This window comes from Elgaria multicarinata, chromosome 1, assembly GCF_023053635.1.
Source record: "Elgaria multicarinata webbii isolate HBS135686 ecotype San Diego chromosome 1, rElgMul1.1.pri, whole genome shotgun sequence".
In the NCBI taxonomy this organism is placed as follows: Eukaryota; Metazoa; Chordata; class Lepidosauria; order Squamata; family Anguidae; genus Elgaria; species Elgaria multicarinata.
The window spans coordinates 88,963,391-88,986,046 of NC_086171.1; the positions used below are offsets into that span (position 1 = coordinate 88,963,391).

At 43.1% G+C, this 22,656-nt stretch overlaps 1 protein-coding gene across 2 annotated transcripts; it reads left to right on the plus strand.

Annotated features, from left to right (window-relative positions):
* The first annotated feature begins 44 nt into the window (after window positions 1-44).
* THNSL2 (threonine synthase like 2) lies at window positions 45-17,743 on the plus strand. Of its 2 annotated transcripts, none has more exons than XM_063116633.1 (9): window positions 45-128; window positions 4,784-5,023; window positions 7,383-7,577; window positions 9,215-9,367; window positions 11,706-11,936; window positions 13,880-14,028; window positions 14,496-14,621; window positions 16,500-16,651; window positions 17,379-17,743. In XM_063116633.1, the coding sequence occupies exons 2-9, from the start codon at window positions 4,801-4,803 to the stop codon at window positions 17,587-17,589; spliced, it is 1,440 nt and encodes a 479-aa protein (XP_062972703.1). In that variant the 5' UTR covers window positions 45-128; window positions 4,784-4,800; the 3' UTR covers window positions 17,590-17,743. The 2 variants fall into 2 exon arrangements, with proteins under 2 accessions (XP_062972703.1, XP_062972712.1); XM_063116642.1 differs by having other exon boundaries at window positions 52-63.
* Window positions 17,744-22,656: the final 4,913 nt, after the last annotated feature.

The following is a 22,656-nucleotide window of genomic DNA, read 5'->3' on the forward strand; positions in this document are numbered from 1 at the left end:
CGTCCAGCCAATCAGTTGTTCTCAAATTTGCAGACGCCCCTGACCCCGACCCAGGTTTCAAAGGTAACGTTCAAGCGACGCCCCGGAGAATGAGATACGTGTCCGCGAGCGGTGGCCAAGCGGAGCTGGTAATCGCGCACACGCGTCTGGGGGGTTGACCCAAAGAATAGTTGCAGTGCAAACAGCTGGGCTAAATTGTGCTTCGCTTTGTATCATTTGTGCGTGAACCTGTTGCGTGACTTCAGTTTATTTATTTATTTATTTATTTAGGGTGACCATATGAAAAGGAGGACAGGGCTCCTGTATCTTTAACAGTTGCATAGAAAAGGGAATTTCAGCAGGTGTCATTTGTATGCATGTCACACATTGTGAAATTTCCTCTTCATCACAACAGTTAAAGCTGCAGGAGCTATACTGCAGCTATACTAGAGTGACCAGATTTAAAAGAGGGCAGGGCACCTGCAGCTTTAACTGTTGGATGAAGAGGAAATTTCCCCAGGTTCTCCATATATACAAATGACACCTGCTGAAATTCCATTTTCAATACAACTGTTAAAGAGACAGGAGCCCTGTCCTCCTTTTCATCTGGTCACCATAATTTATTACATTTATATACCGCCCCCCAGCCGAAGCTCTCTGGGCGGTTTACAAGTTGAAACTGATGGGTTGGAAACACACAAATTTGTGTGTTTGTGTCTCACCAGGTCTGATATCTGAGATATCTGTTTTTAATCCTGGCATGAAGTACACCAGGATATTTTTATTATTGTTATTAATTAATTAATTAATTAATTATTAATTATAATTAATTATTAATTATAATTAATTAATTAATTAATTAATTACAACAATAATAAAAATCTGCTATTTTATGGTTTTAATTGTGAACTGCCCAGAGAGCTATCGGGCAGCCGGGGGATACTTGGCTCAGCAATACTACAATAAAAGAAGGAATTGTTGTAGATCGCAAGCTGAATATGAGCCAACAGTGCGATATGGCTGCAAGAAAGGCAAATGCTATTTTGGGCTGCATTAATAGAAGTATAGCTTCCAAATCACGTGAAGTACTGGTTCCTCTCTATTCGGCCCTGGTTAGGCCTCATCTGGAGTATTGCGTCCAGTTCTGGGCCCCACACTTCAAGAATGACGCAGACAAGCTGGAGTTTGTTCTGAGGAGGGTAACCAGGATGATCATGAGTTAATTAATCCACGATTTGTTGGGATGCAAGACACTTCTGCTTTGCATAAACAACCTATCAACACGCTGTTTATAGGTTGTTGTGCGATGTGAGAACCTGAACACTCTGGTTTTTTATGGGTTAAACAGCCCAGAGTTAACCTACAATTTGTTTTTAGGTTAACTAGGGTGACCATATGAAAAGGAGGACAGGGCTCCTGTATCTTTAAAAGTTGTATTAAAAAGGAAATTTCAGCAGGTGTCATTTGTATATATGGGGAACCTGGTGAAATTTCCTCTTCATCACAACAGTTAAATCTGCAGGTGCCCTGCCCTCTTTTAAATCTGGTCACTCTAGTATAGCTCCTGCAGCTTTAACTGTTGTGATGAAGAGGGAATTGTCACCAGGTTCTCCATATATACAAAGGACACCTGCTGAAATTCCCTTTTCTATGCAACTGTTAAAGATACAGGAGCCCTGTCCTCCTTTTCAGATGGTCACCCTAGGTTAACTCTGAGTTGTGTAACTCATGAACACCCCAGAGTGTCTGGGTTTGCATGTCACCTAATGACCTATGAACAGGACATTCATAGGCTATATTTCAAACTAGAAATGGCTCCTGTGTGGTGTGTGTGCTCCACACATCCCCAGCAAAAATGATTTGCTGCCATGAGGTGCAAATCAGGTTAATTCCTGACGAATCTGATGAGCTAAAGGAACTGCTGAATAAGTTTTCCAGGGGCCAGAGGGTTAGAGTAATGACATCCCTGGCTTTATATATGAAAAATTAGATAAATGATTTACACACAATTTATACATTTTGTTTATTTTCCTCTTCTGGAAAGGCAGTGACAGAAAGGCAGTACTTAAATATGGTAAATAAATAGAAAATATGTACCCATTTCCATCCACCTAAAACTCTGGCAGTTGTCTTCTGCCTCATAAGCTTTTGTGCATCTTATAACAATTAACATTCTGTTGTTTGGCATTATAAGCAGAACAAATGGCTAAGAACCTTACGGTGGAAAAGACAACACCATAAGATAATTGCCATTGGGGAATTTTTATTCAGTATTATGGAAACTCTTTCCTCAAGCTCAAATTAATTCTTTTTTTTCCAGTTTGCTGAAGAGGGGTAGGTTATTTTACCAATGTCATTAATTTTGGTTCAGGACTGCTAAATCTGTTTAGCAGGTCATAGAATCATAGAATAGCAGAGTTGGAAGGGGCCTACAAGGCCATCGAGTCCAACCCCCTGCTCAATGCAGGAATCCACCCTAAAGCATCCCTGACAGATGGTTGTCCAGCTGCCTCTTGAAGGCCTCTAGTGTGGGAGAGCCCACAACCTCCCTAGGTAACAGATTCCATTGTCGTACTACTCTAACAGTCAAGAAGTTTTTCCTGATGTCCAGCTGAATCTGGCTTCCTTTAACTTGAGCCCGTTATTCCGTGTCCTGCACTCTGGGAGGATTGAGAAGAGATCCTGGCCCTCCTCTGTGTGACAACCTTTTAAGTATTTGAAGAGTGCTATCATGTCTCCCCTCCATCTTCTCTTCTCCAGGCTAAACATGCCCAGTTCTTTCAGTCTCTCTTCATAGGGCTTTGTTTCCAGACCCCTGATCATCCTGGTTGGGCTCCTCTGAACACGCTCCAGCTTGTCTGCGTCCTTCTTGAATTGTGCAGCCCAGAACTGGACGCAATACTCTAGATGAGGCCTAACCAGGGCCGAATAGAGAGGAACCAGTACCTCACGTGATTTGGAAGCTATACTTCTATTAATGCAGCCCAAAATAGCATTTGCCTTTCTTGCAGCCATATCGCACTGTTGGCTCATATTCAGCTTGCGATCTACAACATTCCAAGATCCTTCTCGTTTGTAGTATTGCTGAGCCAAGTATCCCCCATCTTGTAACTGTGAATTTGGTTTCTATTTCCTAAATGTAGAACTTGGCACTTATCCCTATTAAATTTCATTCTGTTGTTTTCAGCCCAGCACTCCAGCCTATCAAGATCACTTTGAAGTTTGTTTCTGTCTTCCAGGGTATTAGCTATCCCACCCAATTTTGTGTCATCTGCAGATTTGATAAGCGTTCCCTGCACCTCCTCGTCCAAATCATTAATAAAAATGTTGAAGAGCACTGGGCCCAGGTCCCTCATATAAGATATCTAAGTATTCAAATGCAAAGCACTGGCTCTTTGTTTGAACAACAGAAGCAGGCAATTAAGTCAGCAAACTTTACCCAACAAGCCATTTCAAGATTTATTTATTTTTATGCAGGGTGGATCCTTTATACCTTCTGCTATTCAACTTTTTAAGGCTAAGTCCTTGACCCAACTTACATTTGGTATCCCAATCTGGATTTCTGCGTTCAACCCTCAGGTAGAAAGAGTTCAATCTAGCTTCCTTAGGAAGACTTTGGATCTACCTTTTTGTGTTGGGAATGCAGCTATTTATTTGGAAGTGGGTATTCAATCAGTTGAATGTCAGTCTTGGATAAATGCCTTTAAATGCCAGTGTGGTGTAGTGGCTAAAGTGTTGGACAGGGAGTCGGGAGATCTGGGTTCTAGTCTCCACTCGGCCATGGAAACCCACTGTGTGACTTTGGGCCAGTCACAGATTCTCAGTCCAGCCTACCTCACAGGGTTGTTGTGAGGATAAAAATGGAGAGGAGGCAGATTATGTATGTCGCCTTGGGTTCCTTGGAGGGAAAAGGCTGGATATAAATGCAATAATAAAATGATGGATACATGAGCATTTTTCTGCAGCTCCAGCTACTAATATTTATCTTCTGCTTTCTGACTCCTTTGTTAGTCGGGGGATGAGGGTGATGGAGAAGAGGATTTCTAGGTTGGGTCTTTCTCCAGAGGTTTTGGGAAGTTATGTCTTAAAGAAGTCCCAACTCTGTGTTAGGCAGAGATTAATTGATTTAGATCTCCAGTATGTGAGAGCTGCAGCTAAGTCCTGTTCTCCGTCTTCTCTTAAGTCAGTGGTTCTCAACCTGGGGCGCTCCAGATGTGTTGGACTGCATCTCCCAGAATGCCCCAGCCTGGCTGGGGCATTCTGGGAGTTGTAGTCCAACACATCTGGAGCGCCCCAGGTTGAGAAAGGCTGTCTTAAGTAATCCTCTAAAATATGGAATTGTTATTGCTTCGTATTTCAATATGCTGACTGTTTCCGAATACCGGAGGGCGTTTGTACTCGTTTATTTCAATGTGTTGCCCTCTACACTGTTAAATGGACAATTCAATAAGATCCCGATTAACAAATGTCTGTGTCTGTGTGGAGTGGGTGCTATGCCACTGAGCAGTTGTTAGGTTCCTTTGTATTTCAATGCAATCGAGGAAAAAAATATGTTGGCCCCATTTTAAAATTTGCTGGTTTTATTTCATTACTCCTATCTGTATCTTTTTTTTGTACAGAATTTTGAATGGGTCTGTAACTGCAATAAACAATTCATTCATAAATCTCTCTCCCTCTCACCCTGCTTGCTAGATAAGCTTGTCATTTTAGAGGGGGGAAACTCCTGCTTGTCACGAGGTGTACTAATATTTTTTAGGATCGCCAGCCTCAAAATAATTTATTGTAATGACTGTGTATGTTGCAGGAACCAGGGACGAAAAGATGAAGTATGTCAGCAGCCGAGGAGGAGCAGGAAGCATTGATTTTGAGGGTGCTCTCTTTTCTGGGTATGCCATAGATGGTGGCCTCTTCATGCCCCAAACAATCCCAGTCCTGGACTACACCACCCTTCAAGCATGGAGAAACTTTTCCTATCCAGAACTGGTGAAACAACTGTGCCCTCTCTTCATCTCACCTGAACTCATTCCGAAAGCAGAACTGAATGGTAAATTAAATCCAGATCGTTATCAATATGAGGAAGCCTTCAAAACCGTGGCAACATTTTTGGTTTAAGTTTTTGACAATTTCCTTCAATCACTTTAATATACTGTAACTTATTTTCTGGTGACTTACAGAAGGGGTTAACATGTTGACATTATTATTTATATAACGCCAGCAATGTGCCTTGGGCTTTCCAAAGTAGTCTATAATAATAGAAGAGGGTGTGTCTGTTCATTAGCACCGTAGTGCCAAGACCATGAAATCTAGACACCTGAAACTTGATATTCAAACTAAGGGGACTGTAGGGAGTGTGCACCTCAGGGTTATTTGGTTTTAAAAGGCATTTATCAATTTTAATTAATTTAAGTGGGTCTGTGTTTGAAACTTGCAGTACCATCTTTAGTTACCAGGTAGCCAAGTTCCTTCATCAGCACATGGCTTTGCAGTCCATACAGTTTGATGCCAGGGGAGGTTAGTAGTCCAAGGGACAGAGTTATAAGGTTCCCCCTCCCAACTATTGTGGGGCAGCCCTCTTGAGGGGAATGGCGTGGGTAGACCCCCCTCCCTTTGTCTTGTAAACCGCCCAGAGAGCTTCGGCTAATGGGCTGTATAGAAATGTAATAAAGAAATAAAGAAATAAAAAAAGAAATACACCATGTCAGGGGCTGGGTCTAGGGGTGCCAGTGGACGTGGCTTCACTCAAACGGGGCAGGCACAACATGCCAAACTCTGTTTGCTGCATAGGTTTGCTTAAAAGATTTTAAGAGAGCTTCGGCTATTGGGCGGTATAGAAATGTAATAAATAAATAAATAAAGGATTTGCTGTATCAAACGGACAGCTATTTCTAGTCACTCAAAGCTGGGTCTGTTCAGTAGTGTAAGATTAAAACAAAAGACACACAAGTCCCTGCCCTCAGGAGGAGCACACACTCTGAAATGTCAACAGTGTAGGACAAATTCCAGAGATAAGATTGTTCAAACTATACGTGGCGCTAAATATGTCACTTGAAGTTGTAGGTGTGTGTGTGTGTGTGTGTGTGTGTGTGTGTGTTTGTGTGTGTGTGTGTGTGTGTGTGTGTGTGTTTTACTGGAAGCAGCAGGCATGGAGGGTGGATTGAGATCAGCTTCAAGATTAACGCTGAGGCATACTAGGATGGGGTGTAAGCATTTTCTTCCAGGCTGCATTCACAACAAAATCTGCCCCCCCTCCCTGCCCACAAAGTTGCTATTAGCCCCGGGAGGGAGGCCACATTCACACCAATCTATTGGTTCTGTGATGTGAGGGGGGGGGAGTTAACCCTGCTCTCCCCAAGCGTCACTTGCTGTTTCCAGTAAAAAAACCCACCCATAACACAACTTAAAGTGACACGTTTAGTATCATGTGGAATTGTTGTAGATCACAAGCTGAATATGAGCCAAGAGAGCGATATGGCTGCAAGAAAGGCAAATGCTATTTTGGGCTGCATTAATAGAAGTATAGCTTCCAAATCGCGTGAGGTCCTGGTTCCCCTCTATTCGGCCCTGGTTAAGGCCTCATCTAGAGTATTGTGTCCAGTTCTGGGCTGCACAATTCAAGAAGGATGCAGACAAGCTGGAGCGTGTTCAGAGGAGGGCAACCAGGATGATCAGGGGTCTGGAAACAAAGCCCTATGAAGAGAGACTGAAAGAACTGGGCATGTTTAGCCTGGAGAAGAGAAGATGGAGGGGAGACATGAGAGCACTCTTCAAATACTTAAAAGGTTGTCACACAGAGGAGGGCCAGGATCTCTTCTCGATCCTCCCAGAGTGCAGGACACGGAATAACGGACTCAAGTTACAGGAAGCCAGATTCCGGCTGGATATCTGGAAAAACTTCCTGACTGTTAGAGCAGTACGACAATGGAACCAGTGACCTAGGGAGGTTGTGGGCTCTTCTCTCACACTAGAGGCCTTCAAGAGTCAGCTGGACAACCATCTGTTAGGGACGCTTTAGGGTGGATTCCTGCATTGAGCAGGGGGTTGGACTCGATGGCCTTGTAGGCCCCTTCCAACTCTACTATTCTGTGATTCAGTGTGTGTAGCCCTTAATCTGTTACAGCAAAACCCGCAAAGGGCTAAAATAGGCATGACATGATTGTCCCTTGCGTGCTTGTTTTAGTTTCATAAATATCAACTCCAAGAGGGGGGAATCTGGCTTGGCACTGGGATGTGGGGGAAGACAGGTTTTAACCCTTTGGCCCTCATCCAGATTGCCTCCCTGCCCATTGCTGATGCTTGTCCCTTGGGGACCCTGCCAGTAGTGTCAATTTCTAGATTTTTTTCAGAGATCTAAACATGGTGGTCTATGGTCTTTGATAATCATGTCTTTTTTTCTTTTCCTCTAGACCTGATTGACAGAGCATTCAGCAGATTCAAACACAAAGATGTTGTTCATCTGTCGAGACTCAAGAACGGCTTGAACATTTTGGAGCTTTGGCACGGTGTGACATATGCTTTTAAGGACCTGTCCTTGTCTTGCACAGGGCAGTTCCTGCAATACTTTCTGAAGAAAAAGAAGCAGCACGTCACAATTCTAGTGGGTACGTCTGCAACTAGAAACAACTCGTGGAATGATGCAGATTTGGGCTCATTTTGAATAATGCTGTGCCTTTGCTCCAGATTCTTTTGTGACTTGCAGTCTCTGGTCAGGAAGTGTCCCACTGTATTTAGCTTCTACTGTTGGCCCACTCTCATGTCTTCTGTAACCCTCTGATTAGTCCTGAGTTCAGCCCAGGGTTGTGAGTCTCTGTGAGTCCCATATTGCACATTGTATAGCTACATCAGCACCAGCACTTGCATTAAACACAGAATACATTTGTGAATAAGCATTCTCTGCCACAGGAAGTGGTGATGGCCACTGGTTTAGGAAAGAAAGGAACCTCTCGTGGAAGCACTGAGTCATTACTGACTCTTGGAGGGACACCAACTTTCGCTGACGTTTCCTTGGCAGGCCTTATAGCGGGGTGGTTTGCCGTTGCCTTCCCCAGCCATTATTCCCTTTCCCCCAGCTAACTTGAGTACTCATTTTACCGACCTCAGGAGGATAGAAGGCTGAGTCGACCCGAGCCGGCTGCCTGAGAACCAGCTTCCGCTGGGATGGAACTCAGGCCATGGGGAGAGTTTCAGCTGCAGAAACTGCTGCTTTACTGCTCTGCGCCATGCGAGGTCACTGGCTTAGATGGCTTTAAAAGAGGATTAGACAAATTGATAGTGGATCTCTTCAACTATAGCTAAATCGAACCTGCACGTTAAGAGGGAATGTTTCATTGGATACTGGTCACTGGGGTGTGTGTGGCAATAGCAAGGTTGGGCTGCGGTTGTTTTCATGCCCTGTATCCCAGATGCATTGTTGCTTGACTAGATGACCCCTTGACTTGCTCTAGGGGCTCTTCTTAGGTTAACAGCTGGGTAGGTAAGTCATTGGTGGAAGGTAGTGCCCTCCCATCCTTGGGATTCCCAGTGGGTGGGAAAAGATACTCATTCACAAGTTCCCTCAATGTGTGCATCAAGCCTTACGAGATGAGGACCCAGGCCACATACTGTGTACCGCCGATGTGCTACTCAGAGAGGCCTCCAAGGCCTAGGGTGAGCTCAGTTTTGGCTCAAGTACAAAGCTGTTGGATGCCAACCAATGAAAGATGGTTGCCAACGGCAACTCTTTTATTTATTTAATCCACGTCTTTTGTTCATACATAGGTTTCTAACGCTTTTGTGAAGAATTGAGCATCCTGGAGCCTCAAGATAGATTTGCCCACAGAACAGCAAGTGGATACACTGGCCAGGCTAAGCCACTATACTTCTGTTGAGCTATCAGCCTTCCCCAACCAGCCATTGGGGGATGCTAGGAGTTGTAGTCCAGCAGATGTAGAGAGCACCAGGTTGGAGAAGGCTGAGCTAGAGCATTGTTTTTTAACCTACGATACGTTGCATCACCAGTGCCAGGACAAGGGAAGGAGAAGGGCAGCAAGAGAAAAGACAACACTGGAGAGAGAGAGAGGGAGAGAGACAGACAGACAGACACATGAAGGGAAGGAAAAGAGGAAAACACAGATAAAGCTATGGTTTAAAATATATAGATTTTTTTTTTTAAAAAAAAACACCTAAAAGGAGATCTGGTCTGTGTTGCAGACTTCCATTAAGTCTTAAAATGCAAAGAGCTTCAATTATTTTCAAACAGGGACTTCAGGAGATACTGGCAGCGCAGCGATTGAAAGTGTCCGGGGTGAAAAGAATTTGGACATATTTGTTCTGCTGCCACATGGTCTCTGCAGCCAAGTACAAGAACTACAGATGACAACAGTAATAGAAGAGAATGTCCACGTGTTTCTCAGTGAGTAATGTGATGGGTGTTCCATTTTGGAATGCTTCAGGTTGTCACCATTGGCCAACGAATCCATACAATTTGGCTTTGATCCATTCTGCACTGCCGAAGGAAAGGAAAGGAACCTCTCAGCCATTGCTGAGTCCTAGAGGGATGCCTGCTTTCGCTGACGTTTTCTTGGCAGACTTTGTAGTGGGGTGGTTTGCTGTTGCCTTCCCCAGTCGCAGTTACCTTTCCCCCAGCTAGGCTGAGTCGACTGGAGCCGGAACCAGCTTCCGCTGGGATCAAACTCAGGCCATGGGGAGAGTTTCAGCTGCAGTAACTGCCGCTTTACCACTCTGCTCCACACGAGGTTCTTCTGCATTGCCGAACAACTCTCAAAATAAAACCTTTGTCCCTTGTTAGCAGAGTGTTCAGCGTTATAAATATTATGGGTTTTTTTTTATGTCAAGTTGCATTTCTAAAATAATTTGGTCTTGGTGGCCAAGTAGACACAGGGCTGTTATTTGCTAGGTCTACCAGCTGGAGCAACCTTGCCCAACCTGGTGTCTTCCAGATGTGTTGGACTACAACTTTCAGACTCCCCCAGCCAGGGAGTTGCAATCCAACACATTAGAAGGGCTTCAAGTTGGGGAAGTCTAAAGTGACTCTACAAGAGCTGGGGGCCATGTACATGGCGCCGCTTTCAATGCTGATCTCTCCAAAACCCCGCATCATGCAACACATAGGCGGGATTGAACACAGAGTATGTGGCCTGAAACTTTGCAGCATTGCATTACACAGCCAAAATGCACAGTAAATAGTGACTGATGATGGGGCTCTTGAAGTATTTCCCCCCTCTCTTCTGTAAACGCTGTGCAGCTACGATGCTACAGACTATTGAGCCTTGGCATTTAACACATATTTTCTGCTGTCCTTTGGTTTGCCAATGGTACCTGACTTGCCATGCCTACTGTTTGTAAACACTCACCTGGGTCCTGCCTCTTGCCCTGCGCTCTCGGAGGTGTCGCATATGTGCAGGGATGTGCCCAGGTGAGGCGTACGTGCTCTGCAATCATTCCAAAATGGAATTGAAGCTGCTGGTGCTTCAACTCACTGGAACAGCACAGCTGTACAGATGCAACGCAGGGAAATAAAAATGGGAAGTCCCACAGCAGTGACAGAGGTGGGATCTGTCCCCAAAGTACACCCACTGCCCGAACCTGCATTCACCCCACCAATGACACAAGCACTGGAGAACCACGGCAACAAGTCAGCAAAGTGAAAATATGTGGTAAAATGCTATTGCGAAAATGCGCAGCTTTGGGAGGAAAAATCACAATGTGGCAGCGAATTGGCGGTTGTGTCATTTGTCCAAAGGCGCACAAATTTGCAGTCACGTTGGAGTAAATATCCCATTTGGATATGCCCATGCTGTTGCAAAGAAGGGGAATTCGGCTAGTGGTTGCTGTTGCTGTCTGTGCAGTGTTGCGACCTAACAAGCCTCAGGAAGCAAGAAGGGCCAAGAAACGGTAGGTAGTGGGGCTCAATTTCACATATTGATTTGAACACCAGGTTTCTGATTCAATGTTATTGTTCTGTGCATCTTTCCCAGACCATCTTCTCCTGAGTCTTTGCCATCACCCAAGTTTCACCCATCATTTCACCCTACCTTAGACTGGAGATAGCAGAGAGGAAGCTCCTTTGGTTGGTGATGCCATGGAGCTGGGGAGCAATGAAGTTTGGGGTTTTGCATTTATTGCCTTGTGTGGCGCAGAGCAGTAAAGCAGCAGTTTCTGCAGCTGAAACTCCCCACGGCCTGAGTTCGATCCCAGCAGAAGCTGGTTTCAGGCAGCCGGCTCAGGTCGACTCAGCCTTCCATCCTTCCGAGGTCGGTAAAATGAGTACCCAGTTAGCTGGGGAAAGGGGATAACGGCCGGGGAAGGAAACGGCAAACCACCCTGCTATAAGGCCTGCCAAGACAACGTCAGCGAAAGCTGGCGTCCCTCCAAGAGTCAGTAATGACTCAGTGCTTGCACGAGAGGTTCCTTTCCTTTCCTATTGCCATGTAGATTGAACATGATGGCTCAAAATATCTGGTTTCTTCATTATTCTCTTTCACCGATGTGCAAGGCACAATCACACTGCCAAGGGCTTTGCTTCTTCACTCTTTGATATTGGGAAAACAGTTCACACAAGGCCAGTCTGCTTTGACAAAGAGGTGGGGAGTGACTGGCCAAGGGTCCTTTTGCCAAAATCGCCAATCTTTTCATAGCCCTCTTCCCCTCTGGGTGGGCAACAGAGCAGTAGGGTAAGGCACACCTCCGTCATGCCTGCTCATTCCTTTCCCACTTCTCCCTCTCTCCAGCTGAAGGAAATAGTGACGATATAGATCAGCCAATCAAAGAATTGTTTGCAGATGACGATTTTTCAAGAAGACACAACCTGATGAGCCTGAATTCAGTCAACTGGTCTAGGATTCTGCTGCAGATTGCTCATTATTTTTACGCTTACTTCCGGTGCGCTCCAACCATGGATGCTCTTCCGTTGCCAGTTGTGGAAATTGTGGTTCCAACTGGAGCAGGAGGAAATCTCACAGGTGAGTGAACAAAGACCAAGTAAAATTATTTCTTGGCTCGGGACGATCCGGGCCAGGATCTCTTCTCGATCCTCCCAGAGTGCAGGACACGGAATAACGGGCTCAAGTTAAAGGAGCCAGATTCCGGCTGGACATCAGGAAAAACTTCCTGACTGTTAGAGCAGTACGACAATGGAATCAGTGACCTAGGGAGGTTGTGGGCTCTTCCACACTAGAGGCCTTCAAGAGGCAGCTGGACAACCATCTGTCAGGGATGCTTTAGGGTGGATTCCTGCATTGAGCAGGGGCTTGGACCCGATGGCCTTGTAGGCCCCTTCCAACTCTGCTATTCTATGATTCTATGATTTATCGCACAGCATCCATAATGTGAATTATGCTTTTAAAGCCTTAATTTGTGTGCTGAACCTGCCTGAAAGTTGTGTCACTGGAGAAAAGAGTAGTAAAATAAACAGCACAACTTTTAATTTTGCTGCTTCTGTGGGAACTGAGCTCTTCTGAACAACCTGGCCCAGTGTTAGTTTTTTACTAAAAACTCCAGGCACGTCATCATGGCTCCCTAAACGTCCATCACTTGATTGGGTTAATTGTCATAGATCAGGGAAGAATAGACTGGAACTGGGCACAGCCAGGTTCTGAAACAAGAAAAACTAAATTATGCATGCTGAGCAGAGTGCAAGATTTGCAGAATTGTGCAGTTGTACCATTCTGCATATTGTATTCTTTTATTTTTGCTAGACATGGGGATAGTCAAGGTACCGTAGGGTTAAATCCCAACATTGCACGAGCAAATTGCTGTTCATGCAATGGGACTTCCCCTTGTTCTCTTACCCCCTGCAGCCCCCCTATGTACCCACCAAATCTGTTCTCGTGTGGGCGGTGTCCCCCCAACCCTCTGGAGCAGATGGCTACAAGGAAGTTTGGTTCAGCCAACAGTTTCTGGTCCGCTGGCAATCCATTTAGGGCACCGAAGACACATTTCCTCAACACTGAAAGCCTTATTCAGTTGCTCTTCTGGATTCTGAGATTTCACTAGGCAGTAGCCATGCACTTTCAAGCATATAGTTGCTACCATGAGGCATAAAATTGTGCATTTTCTCTTAATGCCAGTGCTGAAACTCTTGGGATCTTTCTGCAGCTTTTCCGTGCCTTTCTGCAGTTTTTCTATATGGCATACGCAGAGCAGGGTTCAGTCTACTGTCCTGACCCTGTAGAGCTACTGATGGCAGAGCTTTCCTGCTAGTTCCCTCAAAAACCCGCAGCATTGCAGCTGCAGAGAGGGAACAGTAAATCTCCACAGCAGGGAGTACGTGCTTTCCCGCCAAAAAAACCACAGCGCCAGTGGCCATTCAGCTTGTCGAGTCTACCCTCTGCCTTCTGGCTTTCCCATGCTTCCTGCATCTTCTCCTAGGCCTCAATCTGCACCCAGAATGCCCCCAGCCTCAGTCCAAAGCAAGGACACCACCGACAGATGGAGCAAAGAAGGTGGTGACCTCGGAACAAAGGGAAAACTCACTACAAGGAAGGTTCCCCCCCAAAATTTAAAAAGCACAGTTTTTGGGGGAAAGCCCGTCGTGGCTGTGAGTTGGCAGCTGCGTTATATAAACAACGCAGCGCCAACTCGCAGGCAGCACGGGCTAAACAGGGCTTATAGACAAGCCCTGATAGATCATATTTCCACTGACTTCCAGTTGTGCACTATGCTGATACTTTCTTGGAGACAGCCAGATTGTCTCCAGTGCACGGTTCTGTTCTGCTGCTGTTCACCACAATAATAAAGGGACTTTATAAATTCTGAGTTATAAATTCTGCCCTGGCACTCTGGAAGCAGATGCTTTTGATTTTGTTGTTGTAATATAGTTCTGCAATGAAGCTCTGATAGATTTTGTCTGCTTTACGTAAGCAGGTTTGTCCTACAAAATAAGAGTTGCTTTTCTTTGGTCTAGCTGGATGCATTGCACAGAAGATGGGGCTCCCTGTTGAGCTTGTGGCTGTTGTGAATGACAACGACATTGTGCACAGAGCTATTCAGCAAGGAGATTTCTCATTGTCCAGGACTGTAAAGTCCACGCTAGCTTCAGCAATGGATATTCAGGTACGCATCTGGTTAGTTGGAAGGGCAATGGTCTCTCCCATTTAGTGCAATCCTATGCATGTTTAGATAGAAAAAAATTCCTACAAATTCCCAGCATGCCCTGGACTTTTTCTGTCTAAACATGTCTAGCATTGCACCCTAAGGCTGTTCCCCTGAACCATTTAGACCAACGCCACCATCCCTGTGGGATTTCTGCAGGGCATTTGTTCTTTTACATTACATATGAGAACAGCCTGCCTTCTTTCTATTTTTTATATCTAATACTGGCAGTGCCCCCTGTTTCTGCATATAAGCCTCCCTCTAGAAAATGTCGTATTGTTATTTAACAGAATTTTATACAGCTTACCATTTTTTAAATATATATATATATATATATATATATATATATGTGTGTGTGTGTGTGTGTGTGTGTGTGTGTGTGTGTGTGTGTGGCTATGTGTCTGGTGTGTCATCTTTTCCTTTTATAGGAACCTTACAATATGGAGAGGATTTTTTGGCTACTTTCTGGCTCAGATAGCAATTTGGTCAAAAGTTTGATGGAAGAATTTTATACTGCTAAAAAAGTTCAACTCCCATCAGAGTTGCAAAAGAAGGTTAGTTTTGATTTCACTTCTATATTCCAAGATTTTTGAATTTGCTTTCTTTGGAACCTGCCACGACACAGGCTCTGAACACCAGGCTTGGCCGCGGCTTCTCCCTGCTCAAGCCAAGCACTGCAGCTTGATATGCCTGAGGCAAGGGATAAAAACCACCTTCCTCCATGTGGAGAAAGGGGTTAAATGGAGAAGGATTTCAATATATATATTCCAATATATATATATTTCAATAAAACACTATGAGTTATATGTGCAGAGGTGAATTATTGTCAGAGTGGGTGCTAAATGTGTAAACTTCAGATGATAAATGCTAAACAGACATGTGGGATTTTTGTGGTACGTAGTTAAAAACAAAATAATTAAAATTTATTTTTAAAAGTTCACAAGCTTTGTTTCAAATAAAACATTTTAAACCCTTTTTGAAACCTTTCATCCAATCCTTTCACTCATTCACATACACCCTTTCCTTTCTCTCACACAATCACTCTTGAGCTTTCTTTATTATCTGTATTGATTAACATACATCAACTATGTGCGCACCACACTCCAAAGACACCACTCTCTACCCTGAACCTGAAATTTCCCAGAACTTAAGTACTCTAAACACAGAGAGCGCTAACGACTCTAAGAGTGCCTAAAAAGCCTCCTCAATCCCCTCAGTCATTCCCTTATATATCACTCCTCACCCCTCCCAAGACATTCTAACTCTGCCCACTCAGGCCAACATTCTAAACTCACCACAGACTTACAAACTGCAGACATACATTTTGGAACTGACTTGTGGGGTGTAACGCCACAGAACCTCCCTCCCTTCCACTTCCAGATTCAGTCCTTGGACTCTCATCTGGATGTATCCACTTTTAGCCCCATAAAACTGGATGTTTTATGGGTCTAAAAGTGCCTTCAGTTTACAACCCTTTTGTAAACTATGTTAAAGATTCTACATAACTAATTTCTCCTTTACCATTACTACCATCCAATGAAGCTGAAACTGGATCGGGAAAGATAGATATATAAAATGGATAAGATAATGCTTTACTGTTAAAACTTTTTAGTATTTTTAAAGACTGCAATCATGCTTTGTAGAAACAACTGTAAATATATTTTTATCTTGTAATAAAATATTATTTTTTTAAAAAAAGTTCAGGGCACTTTTACATCTTTGACTCTGGAGACAGAGGCCTTAGCTAGACCTAAGGTTTATCTCGGGATCGTCCCGGGCTCATCCCTGTTCATGTAAATGACACACAGGATATCCCAGGAGCAGGCAGGGATGCCCCTGGACGACCCCGGGATAAACCTTAGGTCTAGCTAAGGCCAGAGAGTGGTCTTAAGAGAACCGAAGCTGGTATATCAGAGCCATTGTTGCCTGTGTGGCAAACATACTAATTACTTTTCTCATACATATCCACAGTCACAGACCCTGCAGTTTTTGTCATGCATCAATGAAGGATGAACAGGCATGTCTGAACAGACCTTTAAATTTGTAGTGATGTAAACAGTGAAGCGCTTCAAATTAATTCAAAACTGAATTAAACGTGTTTGGTGGATAGCCAAGGAGAGTATGGTTGGCCAATTTTGAAGTGTGGTATAATGGTATAATGGATAGAGCATTGAACTTCGGACTGGAGATAGCTGGGTACAAGTGCATCTTTAGCATGAAGTTCACTCATTGACCCTGGGCCAATCTCTCTCTCTCTCTCTCTCTCTCTCTCTCTCTCTCTCTCTCTCTTCCTTTCTTTCTCAGCCTAATCTGAGAAATCGTACAAAAGAAACCAATGCACACTGCCCTGAACTCCTTGGAGAAATAATCAACCAATTGTGGCATGTACTGACTGGATGGGTGATATTTTCAATTCCTTTATTTGATTGCAGCTCTCGGAAGGTCTGAAATCTTGCACAGTCTCAGATGAAGAAATTATCCAAACCATGAGATGCTGCTGGGAGGAGAACCACTATCTCTTGTGTCCCCATACAGCTGTTGCTGTTTGCTACCATTACAAGCACACCATTTGCCATCCAAGCATGTGAGGAGATCTTTATAGAAAATTACACTCTTTGCGGGATGTGACTGCATGCAAAAATATGAATCTTGTCCCTGTAATTGGAGCCGTGAGGAACCGGGCATGGAGCTCCGTGCCCATCGGGGGTGGGGGTGGGGGGAGGACGTTGCGTGCCGCGTATAGACTAAGGAGGAGGATCTCGTGATCATCATATCGTGAGATCCTCCTCCTCCACCCCCCTTGTCTAGCCATGCCCTCTGTCTCTTTCTCGGGTCCAGGCCTTCCATCTGTGATACAGCAGACATTATTCTGACATAATTTACAGGGTTGTTGTAAGAATTACAACTAGATAATGCATGTAGAATGCTTTGAACACTTGAAAGTACTATACAAATGTTTAGTAGTAGTAGTAGTAGTAGTAGTAGTAGTAAAAGTAGTAAGGAAGGCAGGATTAATTGTGGCTGTCTCTTGAATGGATTTTTATTAGCAAATTGAGGTTTTGTCAGTGCCTAATGTAGGAAAAGATCCAGAGTAGTATTTGCAAGGACAATGAAGACTAAGAAATGTAGCGGCAGTAGCATTTTCTGAGACAGAGCCCACTTGTTCAGGACTTCCTGTCCAGGTTTCAAAGACATTTCTAGTGCAATCCCATACATGTCTGCTCAGAAGTATATCCCATTTATTTCAGTGAGGCTTGCTCATGGATAAGTGGGCTGTGTAGGTTTACTGAATGTTGCTTCTTCCACCCCAGTTCCAGATGCTGCTTGGCTCCCGCCTCCCCCGTCAAGTTTGAAGATGCTGTTCGTAAAGCTGGCCTCACTCCCGTGGTCTCAACTGAGATAAATATGCTCAAAGATATGGAGACCAGATCCTGCACCCTAAAGAGAGGTGAAGACTGGGCAAAAATACTAAAGGGTCGAGTAGAAGCAGATGCAAAGCAAAGGAATCATATCCAAAGCTGAAGAGTTGCAATACATAAATAAATATGGACTCTAAGGCTAGAATCATACTTAAAGTCTTGCTGAATCAAGGTCTCCTACTGTTATGCAAGGGATACAATGATGGTAGACACTGCTTCTTTTGCTAATCAGTAAAGAATAATTTTGTCACCATAAATGTGCAGAATCTCTTATTTGTTAAAAGTGAAGAGGAAGGTCCGTCTTTAATGCTGAGAAGGGATGTAAGACTTGTACAATTTGGTGACTCTTTTTAAAAGCACCATTTTAAATAAGATGTGCCTGTTAGTGGTTCAGCTTCATACATCTGAAAAAATATATCTTTCTGAAAACATATTTGGCTTATAGGCTAGAGCAGCCTTTCCCTAAACATCTGGAGAACACCAGGCTGGGGAAGGCTGCTTTTAGCTGTGATAATTATATGGAACCTCCATGATCAGAAGCAGTCTGTCCCTGAATACCAGGTACTGGGGACAAACAGTAAGGGAAGGCAATCACCTTTGTGCCCAGATTTTGAGCTTTCCGGATCATTGGGGTATGTTCTAGGAATCAGAGTGCTGGATTGCACAAACCTTTTGGCCTGATTAATTAATTAATGAATTACATTTTTAGTCCAGCCTTTCTCCAAGACTGTCAGGCCTTCCAACCCCATATTTTATCCTCACAAGAATCCTGTGAGATGGGTGAAACTAAGAGAGAATGACTGGCTGAAGGTCACTCCGTGGGTAGGGTTGCCATACGTCCCGGAAAACCAGGAATGTCCCGGTTTCCAAGCATTTCCGAAATGTCTCAGCCAGTCAGTCAAGAATCCAAGATTCCTGTTCCAGCCAGACAGAGAAATTCCGACCTCCGAAATGGTGCCTTGAGCCTGCTCAGTGGAGTGTAAGTCTCTATATTAAAGTCTCCTCTAGCTTTTGAGAACTAGTGGAGAAATGTAATTTAGTGTCATTTTTTCCTGTTTGTTTGCTTAAACTGTTCTTTGCCTGCTATTTATTTGCAGATGCTTAAGTACTTTAGGCTGGATTCCTATGCATACTTACCTGGGAATAAGTCCTATTTAACTTAATGGGATTTGTTTCTGAGTAGACACACATAGGATTGCAGTGTTAGATAACTAGAGCTTAGATAGCTTTCCTCCTTTCCCTAGACCTTTACATATTGCTCAGTGTTTATTTTTTAAAAAAAAAACCTAGCCCCCCCTCCCCCCCGCCCAAAATTGTCTCGGTTTTGTGGATTCAGAATATGGCAACCCTATCCGTGGGCTTCATGTCAGATACTGTGATAAGCTTTGATGATTCCTCTTATGTACAGCCTAGTATAGCCTGAAAAGGAATAACGTAATTAAAAAGAAAAGGTGTGTAATATGAATGGATATTAGGCATCCACAAGGGGGCAGAATAACCTAAACTTTGACTTGTTTCAAATACCTATGGCTACTTACTTGCTTTTAACTGAAATAATTTAAGTAATAAAAATTCCACCTGGTTTTAACGCTATGCTGGAAACATTTCACCTGCTAAGGTGTGTGTGTGTGTGAGAGAGAGAGAGAGATTGAGAGATTGAGAGAGAGAGAGAGAGAGAGAGAGAGAGAGAGAGAGAGAGAGAGAGAGAGAGAGAGAGAGAGGCAAGCTGGCCAAGAAAAGTTTCCCTAGTGGTGGCCAAGTGTCCTTGTTCACTAAGATACCTAATTCAGATTCCAGGAAGAGGTAGAGATCACAATCTCAGCCCTTGAGTGGGTTCTTGTTCTGGGGGTTCTCTGGCAACATGGTATCTGGTACACTCTTCTATTCATGCCACAGGCCACGGGCACTGACCCCTTCCCTCTTGCTTTCTCCCCCTCTCTTCTGGGCAGACAAAAAGCTGGAGGATGTACTTCTGAGCCAATGTGGTGTAGTGGTTAGTGTGTTGGACTGGGAGATCTGGGTTCTGATGTGCATTTGGCCATGGAAAGTCACTGGGTGACTTTGAACAAGTCACAGATTCTCAACCCAACCTACCTTACTGGGTTGTTATGACAGTAAAATGGAGATGTACACTGCCTTGGGTTCCTTAAGAAGAAATAAAGGCGGGATATAAATGTAATAAATAAATGGAGTTAATACCGCTTGTATTCATAAACAAGGATGTTTATGACTCAACAGTGACCTGTCTGACCTGATGCCTTCAGTGAAAAAGGAAAATTTGGTAATGCCCCATTAGTATAACTGACTTTCCATCGCGCTGGGAGTTCAACTAACCCTGTTCTATTCCAGTTGTTCTCAAAAAGCTGGTCCATACATGCATGTACTTGGCATTTCATAATGTGTGAACTGATTCCACTGAAAAAGTATTGTGCCTGAAGTGATATAGAAGTTCTGTGGTGATTTTATTTATGGTGGCTCATTCAGACACTCAAGTAACACTTTACCGATTCACTCATCAAACGAGAATGTGAATTGGATTAGTACATTTGTTTTATTTTTTGTTATAGATTTTTTAATATATTGGATTCTACTCATGGCTTTATATTTGATTTTGGCTGATGTAATGGCTATAACTTGGTTTGATTCTATTCTGCTTATGTTTTTGATTTTGGGATTTTTTAAAAATTCAAATTCAAAACCTGTGATTGATTTTAGGCTACACATATAATCTCGTTCTAGTATTGCCTAACTGCACTACAGCAACACTATGTATGAGTAAATGTTCCTCTTCTACCCCTGCATCTCCAGCTGCTGCTACTGCTGGAAATATTCTAGATATTTTAACGGGGGTAGAATGCCACGTGCAGATAACTTTGTTTAAAAAAATGTTTAGAACTCATGTCTAATACGTATCTAACTGTGCCATCCTATACATGTCTACTTGGAAGTATAAGATTGTAGCCTAAAAGAATTAGTACACACATTCTTTCCTTGTTCATCTGATACTATATTAAATTCTCTTGCCCAGTTTTGTTGAACTGCTTCCATTCCACTATTATCTATATAATAGTGGAGTCCCCCAGGGCTCTATCCTGTACTTGATGAAGTTTAATAAAGTTTGTAGTTTGGGGGTGCTTCTTGACCTGGCCCTGCTTCTGGTATCCCAGGTAAGTGCAACAGTGAGAAGCGCTTGTTATCAGCTTCGGCTGATATGCCACTACGCTTATTCCTTGGAATATGTGGACCTGGTAACAGCGGTGCACGCACTGGTAACTTCAAGGCTCAATTTCTATAATGTGCTGTACTTGGGGCTCCCTGCATATTTAATTCTGAAACTTCGACTGGTACAAAATATGGCAGCCAGGTTGGTCTCCAGGACATCACGTGGCGACCATAACTGCCTAGTATGAGATCAGCAACCACACGCCAGAGGACTTTTTCCTTTGCCCCCCCTCAGCTGTGGAAGGACCTGCTGACTTTTTTGAATGTCTTTAAGCAGGCATTAAAGTTTCTATTATTCTGGCAGGCCTTTCCTTTTTAGAATCTTATTGCTGACCGATAGTATTGTTTTATTTATTGTTTTATATATATTTTTAAATTGTTTTTAACTTTGTATGTGGCCTAGGGTATTTTGTATATAGGCAGGATACAAATTGAATAAATCATCATCATTATCATCATCATCATCATCATCATCATCATATTCCTCAATATCTTTTTGTACCCCAGAATGTCTCTTTTGGTTTTCCAAAGGAAATATAATTTTCAGCCATATTTACTCTTCTCGGTTTTTCCTGGATGTAATTTCTAATATGCAAATATTGGAGAGTGGAGATTAATATTTTTCTGAAGTAACTGAGCATTAGAAGAAATTACTCCCTGAGAAATAAAGTCGTTGAATTTTAACAAATAACCTTCAGACGAAAGTGATTAATCCCCCAACTCCTGTGCAGTCCTAAACCCTATATTATTCATTACATGGGCTGGAGAGGTGTTTCTAAGTCATAAAATATGACTATATTTCCCCAGGTTTTAACAATTATGTTTCTAATTGCATTTTACTGTACTCTCTCTCTTGCTTGACGGCTGAAACATATCAAGTCTGCAAGTGGGATATTCACCCCAGTTTGTTCTCCTATCCAGGTTGGGAAGCCTTTAAATTTTTCAAGTCGTTGTGTAGCTGCAAGTATAGCTGCCTGTTAACAGCATGTAATATTGGAAGTCCTTCTCTACATTTCTTCTGTTGTAATATTTGTGACTTAATCTTACCAGCTTTATACTTCCAGAGATATTGATTAATTTCTGCCTAAGGTTTAGTTAGAATCTTTTGTGATACCATAATTGGTACTGTGAGAAAAACAAATATTTTAGGTAGTATTTTCATTTTGGTAACTCTCCCCAACCTTGAAACAGTTAATTTAACCCACCTCCTCATTTCTTGTTTAGTTTTCTGTAAAATCTGCATACGGTTATCCTCAATTAAATTATGTATATTATCTGAAAGTATTTCCTGAGGGTTTTTAAATTTGTTGTCTTACATTTCGATCCTGTTATATATGCAGTCCTCTCTTTTTGCTCATCATCCATATTTAGTGATACCTTTTTTATTTTTCTGGATTAACGTTATAACCACACACTTTGCCAAATGCTTCTAATTCATTTTTAATAACTGCAGGTGATACAATTTTGCTTAACATCGTTAATCTTCATAAAGCTGTCTAAGGGCTCATCTACACCAAGCAGGATATTCCACTATGAAAACCGTATATAAAAGGCAGGAGCCACACTACTGCTTTATAGCGGTATTGAAGTGCACTGACAACTGTTCGGGCCCATTGAAACATAGCATATACTGCTTTCATACTGCTTTCATAGTGCTATATCCTGCTTGGTGTAGATGTGTCAGTGGGCCCCAACAGTTGTCAGTGCACTTCAGTACCACTATAAAGCAGTAGTGTAGTTCCTGCATTTTATATACCGCTTTCATAGTGCAATATCCTGCCTGATGTAGATGAGACCTAAGATAAGGGTTAGGATTACCCTGTTCATGTCTCTAGTTTGTCAACCTGCTGTGCCATGATTTTAATAAATTAATTAGCAGTGGGAATAGCAGGCATCTTTGACTAACACATCTTTGTAGTTTGATTATGAGGGACATCTTAGCCAGAAT

What these genes read in the sequence shown, in the direction of transcription:
- THNSL2 (XM_063116633.1), top strand. Translation starts at nt 4,801, where the DNA reads ATGAAGTATGTCAGCAGCCGAGGAGGAGCAGGAAGCATTGATTTTGAG. An exon ending in AGCAGGAGGAAATCTCACAG is followed by an intron (nt 11,937 to 13,879) that starts GTGAGTGAACAA and finishes TCTTTGGTCTAG; the next exon opens with CTGGATGCATTGCACAGAAG. An exon ending in CTTCAGCAATGGATATTCAG is followed by an intron (nt 14,029 to 14,495) that starts GTACGCATCTGG and finishes TTCCTTTTATAG; the next exon opens with GAACCTTACAATATGGAGAG.